We start from the raw sequence: 12601 nt of genomic DNA on the forward strand, positions 1-12601 counted from the left end.
CATTTAACGACCATTTAACAACCATTTAACGAGAAGTCACAGAAGGAACTGATTCAAACTGATTTAATGCAATTAAAAGCTGCCACGAAAGTGGCCATAACAATATTGTAACCAATAATCCAAATATGTGTGCTTGCAAGCAATATTGTATCCTATAGTATAATTGTCTACCTCCAAGGGAAGTACTCGAGCCACTGTTCCTAGGTACAGGCACTACCTCCAAGTTTAGTACTTGGGGGACCATTCCAAGGTACAGGCACTACCTCAAAAGGTGGTACTCGGGCACCATTCCCGGTCACGGGCACTGGTCTGAACAGGATTTTGTCAGTTCTCAGTTCCCGTATTTTTCCCTCAGGCTCCCCGACAATACAGTAAACCAAATTGTGGGTGCTAAGTTGATGAAGGAGAACACGATTGCTCTTTGGGCACCAAGGAGTCATAAACAACGTCCTTTTTAGTGCACAGGGCACAGCCCGGGCACAGGCCAATGGCAAGAGCACCTAGTGTGAATAGGAACTAAATTCACAGACTGGCAACATCCTGTACTTTATAATAATAATAATAACAATAATAATAATAATAATAATAATAATAACAATAAGCTTAATTTCACCTCGTGGAATCCGGAAATCAAGGCTGTCATGGATTACCTTTGACGGGCGAGAAAACAAAGGTGGAGATCCTTGCCCTAAAATAATAGAAAAATCGTTACTCAGGACGAGTATTAAAGCTCTGATGTCCAGCCACAGCACCTCTGTTTTCGATTCTATTTACCTTCCAAGCTTGAAAATCATGATCGATCCCTGTGTTCGGGGTTTTACATTGCTTCTCATACGAAATACTGATCGGGGTGTGAATAAATTTATAGCATACAAGCCATCCTCGCATACCTGTATGAGTTTGAATTGGTCGATCAGCTGCAAAAAAAACATCCCATTTCAAAATGGCCGCTGTTGAAACCTCGTCCCCAGATTCCTCGCGAATTTCAAAATGGCGAGCAGCAACGTGGTGTGCGTGATGTTGTGGGACTGAGTACGCGATAGCAGGCCGTGTGACCGCTCCGCTTTCTTTAGTGATTATAAGACAGCCCTTAGTACACGAGAATTTCTCCCCGTTTATTGTATTTTATTAAAACTTGGAAAGTTTTCCTTTGTAGGTTGTGTTTTCACTAGGACAATTTTAGCTAGATAAAGCCGGAAAAGTCCGGAAATACAGTGAAAACAGTTCGTCTTTTGTTTAGCGAGTTAAAAATGCAAGCTGTTTTCAGGAGAGAAAACAACAGATTATCTCGCCTTTAGACGGGAAAATCAAGCAGAGTTATACTACCTCGCGAGATGGTATAACTTGCCCTGGTAAATACTGCAGCCAATCACATTGCAGGTAGTGACAGCCGCCTGTCAAGTAATTTGGCAATATTATTTACTAGACGCTAGTTTCGTGTTCGTGTTTCAGTTCGACTCGTGGTTCACTTTGCGAAACAGAAAAACTTCAACTTCAGCAATACCTCAAAACCAAAACTGTGGTCTTGCCGGATACTGCTGTTTCGACAAAGGTTGTCCAAAAAAAGCGTAAAAGCGTACGCAACAATGCCGAAAGGTAGTCTGGGAAATACCAATAAATTTCAATAAAAGCTCAGAATCCACAATGCCTCGACCGTACGGCGAAGACTTGAGATGGCAGGCAATATGGCTTCTGAGTTTTTATTGAAAACTATTGGGTATTTCCCAGCCTACCTTTCGGCATTGTCGCGTACGCTTTGACGCTTTTTTTGGACAACCTTTGTCGAAACAGCTGTAAGCCCACACGGCCTTGCACTTACGGCAATGAATGTTGTTTTGCCGTTGGATAACATTTCGTCGCATCCTCCTCATCTGTAGAGACGTTTACCGTATCCTCTGAGAGAAACTCCTTCTTTTTGGCATAAATATAGTGAGAATCAACATAATTCACCTGCTGCCATTTTTTAAAGTTGCGCGCTTTTGTAAGTTAAATATTTAATTTAGCGGCTCAAATTCCCGTTTAAATTGCACATTGAAAACAGATACCATGTTTAACTAGTTAATGTCAGTCAGTAAACAACCACCAAGAAAGAATGTTCGGCTAGTAAATTGGCCTGGTGAAAAAACAACCGTAATTCCCTTGTTAAAAAAATTAGCACCCTACTGTTTTAAACACGGAGACTTGTCAAAGAAAACCTAATGTGCTACTTCCTCGTACGAAAACTGCTGTTCGTTCACAAAAGCACCTTTCCTTTCATAACGAACTTTTTCCCTCGTTTCGCAGTTTTCAACGAGGATACTTGTTTAGAAACAACTTTTCCAGTTTTGTGGCAACCTCAGCCGAGAAGAAAAAAAATAAAAAGAACTTGTTGTCCGTTCACACAACAAATGACTGACACAAGCAGTTGTCACACTTGGACACGTTCCCTTATTGAACAGATCGGTTGGAAGATCGGTCAAGAAAAATCTTGACACACTTTGTGGTGCACTCGAGAATAGCCCAGCAATTGTCAATGGCAACCTTGGCCTTGGACTTTTTTATGTGAATTGCCGGTTCAGCCATCAGTGGCTAATTGGAGAAAAAAAAGCCTAGTAGGCTATTCAATAGTTCCTTTCAGCTCAGTCAATCACTGAAATATCATATGATGATCTTTGTTGATCTTTCTACAATCTTGGACAGTTGAAATGAAAAATTAAAACCACCACTCCCCGCCCAATTTCAATGATAGAAAAATGGTGCGTTTCGCTTTGTGCGAGAATTCATCATTGATTTTTGGGGGGAGGTGGGTGGGGGGGGGGGGGGGGGGGTTGGGTTAAATTCTTATTTTATTACGTCCAATCAAGATTGTAGTTGGGCAGTATCGATATTTATCTGTCTATCTATCGTACTTAGGCTGCTTTATGTTCTCGGTTATTTCTTTGGAAATTTGGAAACTTCACTGAAAGTCTCTCCGATATTTCATTGGTCACCATTTCTCCCATGCCATTGATACGGAACTCAAAAAACTTGACGTGGCTAAGCTCTTACGCAGGTGGGATTAGTCGACTTCCGGTGACAGACTAATGGTTCCGTCCACACTAATGCGTTTTCGGAAACCTGATCCATTAATGTCACGCGTGTCTATATACACGTTAGCGTTTTCACCGTTTCACCGTCCAGACAAGAGAATGTAAACCGGATATCGAACAGATGCCTCTTCGTTCCAATGCTTTTTCAGCCCTTTCTGTTGCATTCTGCGTATGCTTAAATGGCACCCGAATAATACCGGCCGACTAACGCTATCTTGTATGATAATTGAGTTTGTGACATCACATTGTTTATGCCGTTCACACCGAAACAATTGACCTCGACCTGTTTTCAAAAGTTTCCACTTCAGAGCGCTGTTTATAATTACTCCCTTTTCATCAATCAACATCTCGTTTTTGGTCATTTTATGTAGCATAAAAAAAAACATAAAAAAGCGCGTTTTCAAACAAAAACGTAATAGCGTTGATTTGGCATATTTCTCTTGTTGCCGTTTGTTTTAAAAAAAATATAAAAAAAATTATTGCCTTCATTAAACCAGCTTGTTAAATAACATAATATGTTAAAAATATTCCAGCCTCTGTGCAATTAACTGCACAAATATATAATGCATCTAACAATAAGACGCAAGACAAGACATATTCCCCACAAGCAGAAATTTCTGTTCAGTCAAACACCAGACGTCAACTTTTAACAGCTGGATGCTGCTTTCCTTTAATTTTTCAGTTCCTGCTTCTTGAGTCGATTCCTCAAATTGAAATCTCCCAATCAAGTCGCACTCGATTGTTAGGACCTTTCTTAGTGCAAACTGTTGCGCGACATCTCAGCCATATATGACAACCGTCCAAGAAAGCTGATAACCGAATATAGAGAAATGTTTACGCGCTTCAGTCAAAAGATTCCTACTTGAACTTTTTCGCTTTTTATTTAGAAGAGCAATAAATTTCACAACCACAGCGTCAATTATAATAATATTTTGGCTTGTCTCCACATGGCCAACAGTTGATGAACGTCAACAATCGCCAGATGGCCGAAACGGTACTCTATGATCGTAGCGCCCACATGGAAGGATTCAGCAATGGAGCAGTACACTGCAGGCATTTGTTTAGAGAGCTTTGCACAAAAAAAAAAGCTCCGATCCCACAGATATTGCATGAGCAATTCCAATGTTTGTCAATAATGAACAATTATGTGGAAACCAAACCTAAATTGTTTATTTCAATGGAACGCTCGAAGAAACACGTCACATAAATTGCTTAAATGCACCTGTGCCTTATTGTAAGATTTTTGTGAAGCGAAGACAGAATTGAAAAAGTAAGAGACTGTCTCAGTTTTAGGTCAATAAGTCTACGCCTGAACCAATGAAAATAAAAACTAGATTCCAATCAATTCTATTGATTGTGGATGGTTATATGCCTTGCGTTGATAAATTCGTTTTTAAGGTAATTTGCAATTATATTACCAATTTTGAAACCTCTGCAATGTGTTTTCTAACTGGTGAAAATAAAATTTGAAGCTAAACTAACTCCCGCAAAAAAACCAAATCCATGCATTTCAGACCGATTACCAGATACAATTGCAAGCTTTACAGAGAAAGCAACGTCTTTCAAGTCGTGTTCATTTTTTGTCTATAACCTGTCAGTATATATTCATGATGCATTTAGCACACGCATATGCAAATAAATATGCCTTTAAAGCAGCTTGCTACCGGTATTATTTTTTGCCGTTTGTTCTCTGTTGTCGAGAAGAGGAACCATATTATCATGAAGGTATGTACTGTGAAAAAATACATCCCTAACAACAATACTTAAAGAAGCTTATTTACCTTTCAACTGCACATCCATTTAGTCAATTTGGTAATCAGCCCATGATCACTGAAGCGAGGAAAGCCTATTGGTAGCAGACCATCATATACAAGAAATGTGTTCCTCTCTGTTTTAATCCAACGATTTATAGTATTTCTTTTATTAGTATCCTTTTCCCTCGCGAAAGACTCTCAGCATTGCCTTGTCTACTGTTGTAGTTTCCACTCCTAAGTCTAATTTAACTAGCAGAGCTCTTTAACCAGTATTATAAATTCTACTTCCCCTATTTTATTTAACTACACAGAGGTAGTGGCCAACACGAAAGCCTTGCTCCTTTTTCACTGCGCAATTCTTCCGTAGAATGTATAATCACTTAATAAATTGCTTTGCACGTTTAATTTTTTTTTCTTACTATACATTATATTTTATTTCGTTGTAATAAGTGTGAATAAAATTGAATTGAATTGAATTGAATTGAATTGCCTATATCGTTTACCCCCAGTAATGATCTGAACATCTACTTTCACTACTTTAATAAAGATAAATTAAAAGCTGTGGGAACAAATTGAAGTAATGCCTAACATAAAATATCCCGATTTGTTTTAATACATTCTCCCCGTTAGCACATTAACCCTAAGTATGTAGACCGGGGGGATTAAGGGAGCGAATGCTGCCCGCTGTGACTTTGAACCTGAATAACGTTTCTTAAAATGAGAGGCTATGCGCTTCCGTTGCTATGGTAATAGCTGTTGCTTAAAAACCGATGAGAAAATTAACTTTGATCATATGTTGAAATGATGATGTAGTATGAAGATCGAAGTTTATCTTGTCTGCGAGATTGTAATTTCAAAACTTTCACCCTAAGTCCAGAAAAACAACTGCGAGCCTCCTTAAGCATTATATCGAAATCTAGACAGACACTTAACGAAGAAACTTTAGGGATTTAAACTGCTTAATCTAGACAACTTGTAGGCGAAATTAGAATAAAATCGGTAAGAGCGTTTTCAAGTAAATAATGAATCAATGTTTACGGGGAGATTTTGTTTATTCCCGCATTTTTCACCAATATCTCTGGCAAAATAAAACGTGACACTTTGTCTTGTCTGTTAAAAGGTTTTTCCTCGTAGCAAAACATTCTAAATGTATATTGAGCTTCATGGGTGTCTCAGATTTTAAGATATTTCTGTTTAAAAACAGTTAAAATAAAGCGCAGATGAATGAAAAAGTTTCTACTTTGCATAACTCAAGATATCTTTAACATACTCCCAAAGATTTTTATGCTAAATAACAAGCAATTAGAGTAAGAATTCTTTTCGATATTCACGCAAGTTTTAGGCTCAAGAACCGAAACCGGTGTTAGATAAGAAAGCTGAATCTTGGTCAAGTTTCAGTCGTTATTCGCTTTCTCCAAACAAGAGTTTTATTTTATTTGTCCCAGTCTATTTCACTGCTATTTACGTTATGTGACTATTTATGATTACGTGAAGTCTCCGTTCTAGATATGTCACCGGCTAGTGTTCACAATGTATCATTACCTTAATATTTGGTGTTTTTACAACTTATAGATGATTGGAGTTTTGTTGCTGTTTCTTCTGGGGATGCATACCGTCTGCCAAGGTAAGGAGAATCTGTATGAAGCTTTTTTACATGAACACTCGAAATGTGTGTGAAACTTCACCATAGTTTATGCTTTCGTTTAGTTCACTTGGTAGAGCAGCGAAGGGATCGGAGGAAAGGTCCCTAATATCACTATTCCATCGACAGTCGACCGATATGCCACCGACAGTCCACCGATTTGCCCCCGACTGTTGATCGCAACGTAACGATTGATGTGTCGGTCGCTTGTCAACCAAGGTATTGACTGAGTGGCGACCGATAGTGGCGACCGCAGGTCGACCAAATTGAAGAACGTGTCGACCGAGTATCGACCGATACGGCGACCGAGTATTCACGACTGACGACCAACTGTCGGCCGATATGTCGACCGAGTGGCGCTCGATAGTGTCGGCCGAGAGTCGGTCGACAGGTGCCTAAAGTACACATGATCCCACCGAACTGCTGAGCTGAAGATGGCGGGGTCGAATCCCGGCCTGATCAACACTCAGAATCGATCTTGAAATATATCAAGATATCGAATTCAAACATCCAAACGCCATTTGGATTTGAATTCAGTTCGAATTGGCTAAGGGTTTAGGCCTGAAATGATGGCCAGAAATGAGCACAACTTTAGCGAGAAGCTAACCGTTTACATTTGTGCCTAGACTTACGACAGTACTTCTCTATGAAATAATGTAGTCATAACTAAATAAACTATTTCCTCGTAGCTTGAAGAACAACTCAAACAAGCTCGGTCTCATAAATTCTCTGGTCCCATGCTTATATCAAAGCTGATTAGAATACTAACAACTTGGATGCAAAAAAGAATGAAGATGGACGACGTTACCCCGTTTAAGGACGGTGCCTTCTTTCCTTACGGCGCATGCCTTCAGCGCATCTCAAGATACTCGAATTTCCTAGCTATGGGTGGTGCCTACTAATACAGGGATATTTTTGCGCGATTTAAAACTATGGGGAGAAAGATAGCAATCTCAGCAAGTGTTCTCGGTATCCAAACAGGAAATTGGGGATAACTGTGTATTCTTCAAAGATAATACAACTTCAATGTGGGAAAAAATGCCATACATTGCTTTGTATTTTAGCACTTTTTAAAATTATTGTTGCTTGATTATCTGTAAACAATGCATGGCTACCCCCAATTTTCTTTTTGGATTCCAATAGCCCTTGCTGAGATCTACGTTTCACGTATAGTCCTAAATTGTGCAAAAATACCTCTGTATTTGTAGGCACCGTCTTAAATGGGACGAGGCATGGCAATGCTAGTTATCAATCACGTGCAACCCGCAGAAGCCGATACGGAACTAAATATTTTTTTCCTTGAACGTTTCTCTGAAATATTATTTTATGGATCCACAGCTGCGTATGGGAACCTTACCTTCTCGATGGACATGTACAAGACGGAGCATTATCAAAATCCATACAAGAGCTATCCTGTTTGGGTGCACATAAATGACACAATGTACCTGGAGATCAAAGTGATATCAAACGAATTTCAATTGGTTTTGTTTCCTCTGAAATGCTGGGCTACTCCTACTAATGACATCAAGAATGGCAAATCTTATAGATTTATCTACAACGGGTAAGGTCTATGTATACTCAACCGAGCATCCCACCTCAAGCCTTAAACGTTTAATCCACCCTTAACCCCTTAAATGAATTTCGCAGTTAGCCTCCATCTTAGAATATCTGATTAAGTTTTAAGAAGTTCAGAAGTGCATTTTGTTATATAGTATTCAGCAAAACTGTGACGTTTTGCAGAGATCTACATGTACAATGATCCCGGCCAAAATGTTTGGGAGGGAGGCCTCGGTGAGGCCGATCTAGACATGTTGCCACTTCGCCCCCTACCCCTTACAATCTTGATGATCAAAGACAAATGTTTGCGTGTGATATCTAGAAGTGCAAATCCTCGACATTGAACAGGGGGTGGTGGTGCATTGAACAGGGGGTGGTGGTGGGGATGGGGGAGGGGGATGATGCCATTAATGCGTGACAAACAGGACAAATGTTGATTCTGTTGAGGCAAAGTTAAGTAAAAAATGCGTTCCTAAACTCCATTGGCCAGGGTTGCAGAAAAAGAGAGTTCAATGGGGTTAATCGTCAACCGTCAAACAGCCTAAAATTTAACCGTCAAACGACATAGAAAAGCAATTTTTACCATCAACCGCCAAAGAAAGCACTTATTATTTTGCGGTCAAACGGTTTCAAGGTCTTTCAAATATAACTGCCAATATTTCAGCTACTCATCCTAGACTTCTGGCTCTCAAAGAATCGTTTTAACTGGTAAATAGGTTTCCATGTTTCCAAGTATCCTCTCTTTATGGTCTTTTTCGCTTAATTTGTGTGTAAACTGATAACTTCCGGTTTCAATATATTAATAATTTACTTTATTGATAAAGTGTTTCTGACTAAAAAATCCAACCTCTAGGACACAATTGTTAAAATTAAAAAAAAAAAAACGCGAAAGTCAATATTAACTTGAACAGTCATGAGAGAAATTTCCCCTTGATATAAAACCTTGAACCGTCAAAGCTATCCCTCCCACTTCGGCCCTCTTTGAAGACAATCTTTAAGTCGCAGGCATTGTACTTCGATATTCAATCAAGCCGGTAAGGGGTTTATTTATTTTATAACCCTCCCATTAATTTCTGAAAAGCACGCGGCTTAACGGGTGGAAAAGACAAGAAAGGCAATGATGGTCATGGCGCGATTGCAGCCAAATAACTGCAAACTAGCTTGAACTTTACTAGATTTTGCTATCTAGTTTACTAGATTTCATTAAACTGTAATTGGATTTAAACAACTAAGACAAAAAACTGTCACGTTGATTCCTTGTTTTTCTCGTCGCACGCGCCGTGTTTTGTACAATGAGAACCCGCGCGGAAGTTAATCGGTGGGTTTTATCGAAAATTAATTACACTATGGTCTTCAGTCAGTTACTCTTAAGGCAACCACTGTAGATCTGAATTAATGGAGTCGAACCTCCCGTAAGCGACCACCCAAAATGCCAAGATGCTAGTGGTCGCTCACGGGAGGTGGTCTCCTACGAGTGTCGAACCAGAGAGGGGTCTCGTTCGGGAACGGGTACATATCTACTTATTCCTAAGATAATTTACTGCATACATCTTTCTAGTTCCAATACAAACAGTGCAAGGTTGTTACTTAAAGTTCGTCGTAAACTGTGAGAAGCCTAGAACATTAACACAGGACATGGAAATCAGACTGTCTGATTATGTGTAAAGTGCTCGCGGTCACTTATGAGAGGTGGTCGTTTATGAGAGGTTTCAATTATTGGGCTTTCACAGGGAAATTTTGGTGTTTTGGATACTCATAGGTGGTCGCTTATAAGAAGTGGTCGCACAGGGAGGTTTGACTGTATCTTGTCAATGAACCGGAGTTTCTGTTTTAAATAGCGATGCAACCGGTACCTAGAAGCTAAAGGTAGCCTGTGTTCATAAAAGCAGAAATTAAACCTGTACTGTGTAATCTTGGAAAATCTTTTAAACGACTCCATGGTGGAAATGCAGACCAATATGTGTCATAGTGGATGAATTTTGTTTGTCAGTGACCCAGGCATACTCGGAAAATGAAAACATAAATAAATAAATAAATAAATAAAAGCAGAGTAAGCCTGTGTCACTGACTCAAAAAATATATATGTGTCATTAACGACGGTGTCTACTAACACTGAGGTAGTTTTGCGCGGCTTATGACAATACTGGAAAAGCAGATCTTTGCAAGGGCTATTAAAATCCAAAAAAAAAATGGGGGTAACCACGCATATTTTAGTGATAATTAAGCAACAATAATTAAAAAAACTGCTAGAATGAAAAGCAATGTATGGTATTTTTTCCCAAATTGAAGCTTAATTATCTCTAGGAAAAGCTTGGTTACCCTTGATGTTCTTTTCGGAACTCAACAACCCTTGCCTAGATCTGCTTTTCCCGCGTACTTACAAACCGCGCAAAAATATTTCTGTTTTAGTAGGCACTACCGCTAAGAAGACCGACTTTCTCAAACCATCTCAAGATGCGCAGAACGTATGCGAAGTAGCAGAAATATGCACCGTCCTTAACTCACATTTCTTTCCCCATTTGTGTTTATGTTGTCATCTTTTTTTGTGCTTTTTTCTCCCCTCAGTTGCAAAAATGGTGGAGATCCTAAACTGGTGTATAGTTATAAGAACAGCAGTGTTCAACGGTTTAAACTGAATGCGTTCCGTTTTTGGAACGGGGAAGCGATGGTGTACTTGCACTGTGATGTTGTGGCCTGCCACAAGAATGACAGCAAATCGCGTTGCGCAAAGGGATGCGTCCATGACTCTGGCAATGGCCATGACAGCAAGAATGTTTCTCCTAAGCAAATACACTCTGTCACTATCGGGCCCGTAAAGATAAATAGGACAAGAGTAAAGCAAGCTGCAAAGGGTGAGTTTTTGTTCTTAAACTTAACTGATTACGTTACAACACTAATTAGTATAGTAGAGTAGAGAAGAATAGAGTAGAGTAGAGTAGAGTAGAGTAGAGTAGTGTAAAGTAGAGTAGAGTAGAGTAGAGTAGAGTAGAGTAGAGTAGAGTAGAGTAGAGTAGAGTAGAGTAGAGAAGAATAGAGTAGAGTAGAGTAGAGTAGAGTAGAGTAGAGTAGAGTAGAGTAGAGTAGAGTAGAGTAGAGAAGAGTAGAGTAGAGTAGAGTAGAGTAGAGTAGAGTAGAGTAGAGTAGAGTAGAGTAGAGTAGAGTAGAGTAGAGTAGAGTAGAGTAGAGTAGAGTAGAGTAGAGTAGAGTAGAGTAGAGTAGAGAAGAGTAGAGTAGTGTAGAGTAGAGTAGAGTAGAGTAGAGTAGGGTAGGGTAGGGTAGGGTAGAGTAGAGTAGAGTAGAGTAGAGTAGAGTAGAGTAGAGTAGAGTAGAGTAGAGTAGAGTAGAGTAGAGTAGAGTAGAGTAGAGTAGAGTAGAGTAGAGTAGAGTAGAGTAGAGTAGAGTAGAGTAGAGTAGAGTAGAGTAGAGTAGAGTAGAGTAGAGTAGAGTAGAGTAGAGTGGAGTAGAGTAGAGTAGAGTAGAGTAGAGTAGAGTAGAGTCGAGTAGAATAGAGTAGAGCAGGTCAGAGCAGAGTAGAGAAGAATGAAGTGGAGTGGAGTAGAGTAGAGTAGAGTAGAATAGAGTTGAGCAGATAAAAAGAATAACTTTATTTGCTCTTGTGCTCAGTTGAATAAATTATCGTGAATAATCTTCAGGGGCATTGAATTGTTCCATTTCCAACCAAATTAAATGTTACAATTTTTGAGGGTTGCTTTTGCTTCCCATGCAGGATTTACAGTTGCGTGCGGCGATGAAGAGATGGTCGTATACTTGAAGCTGACAAATGATTTGATAAATAAGAAAGTCACTCTGCTGGATGTTAGATGTACTCTGGATATAGAAAGAAATTCAAACATGACACACGTTTGGTTGAAGACCCCGTTGAAAAGCTGCTCGACAGAAACTTCCACCGATGGCGACACGATCATCTATCAAAACAGTGTGGTGATTACCAGCAAAACGCTAGCGAGAGAAATACAGATCCGCAGAGACGTAACAGTTGAAATGCCCTTCAGGTGCTCCAAGAGAGGTAATAATTATTGTTCCCTGTTGACAAATGTCGGAGGATGTTAACATTCTGATACTATAACTATTTTTATGACGTAATCACCAGCACGAAAGGATACCTCTGATGATGTACTCAGAGGTCGTGAGTTTAAATCCGCCGAAGTTAAATATATTTATTTTTTACCTCGGCAAACCAAATTTCCTTCACAGGGCTAGTAAGTCCTGGGAACTAGTAGAACAGTAGTCCTCATTGTACTAAACTAAAAAAAAAATTAATTCCATTTTACGACAGGAAAATACTTCTTAGTAGCTAAAGGTTAAACGTTTGTTTATGTCTTAAAAAAAAAAAAAAAAAAAAAAAAGGAAAGTGTCAGTGTCAGCCCTGCAATCAGTTTGCTTTGTATAAAGTTTACATGATCCCACCGAACTGCTGAGTGGAGGTGGCAGGCTCGAATCCCGGCAAGACCAACACTCAGCAGCTTAAATATCTTAAGATATCGAATTCAAACATCCAAACGCCGTTCGGATTTGAATTCAGTTCGAATTGGCTAAGAGCTTAGGCCCGAAAAGATGGC

The 12601-nt window shown here is 39.5% G+C and overlaps 1 protein-coding gene across 1 annotated transcript in view; it reads left to right on the top strand.

The window, feature by feature from the left end:
- Nucleotides 1-4780: 4780 nt before the first annotated feature.
- LOC146459710 (polycystin-1-like protein 2) overlaps nt 4781-12601 on the top strand; it is a 39879-nt gene continuing 32058 nt past the window's right edge. The window contains exons 1-5 of the mRNA XM_085089105.1: nt 4781-4793; nt 6395-6446; nt 7803-8025; nt 10587-10873; nt 11749-12048. Coding sequence (XP_084945231.1) covers nt 4788-4793; nt 6395-6446; nt 7803-8025; nt 10587-10873; nt 11749-12048 — 868 coding nt within the window. The 5' untranslated portion in view covers nt 4781-4787. The remainder of the gene's footprint in view (nt 4794-6394; nt 6447-7802; nt 8026-10586; nt 10874-11748; nt 12049-12601) is intronic.

This window comes from Pavona decussata, unplaced genomic scaffold (genome assembly GCF_977016875.1).
Source record: "Pavona decussata unplaced genomic scaffold, jaPavDecu1.1 SCAFFOLD_217, whole genome shotgun sequence".
NCBI classification, from domain to species: Eukaryota; Metazoa; Cnidaria; class Anthozoa; order Scleractinia; family Agariciidae; genus Pavona; species Pavona decussata.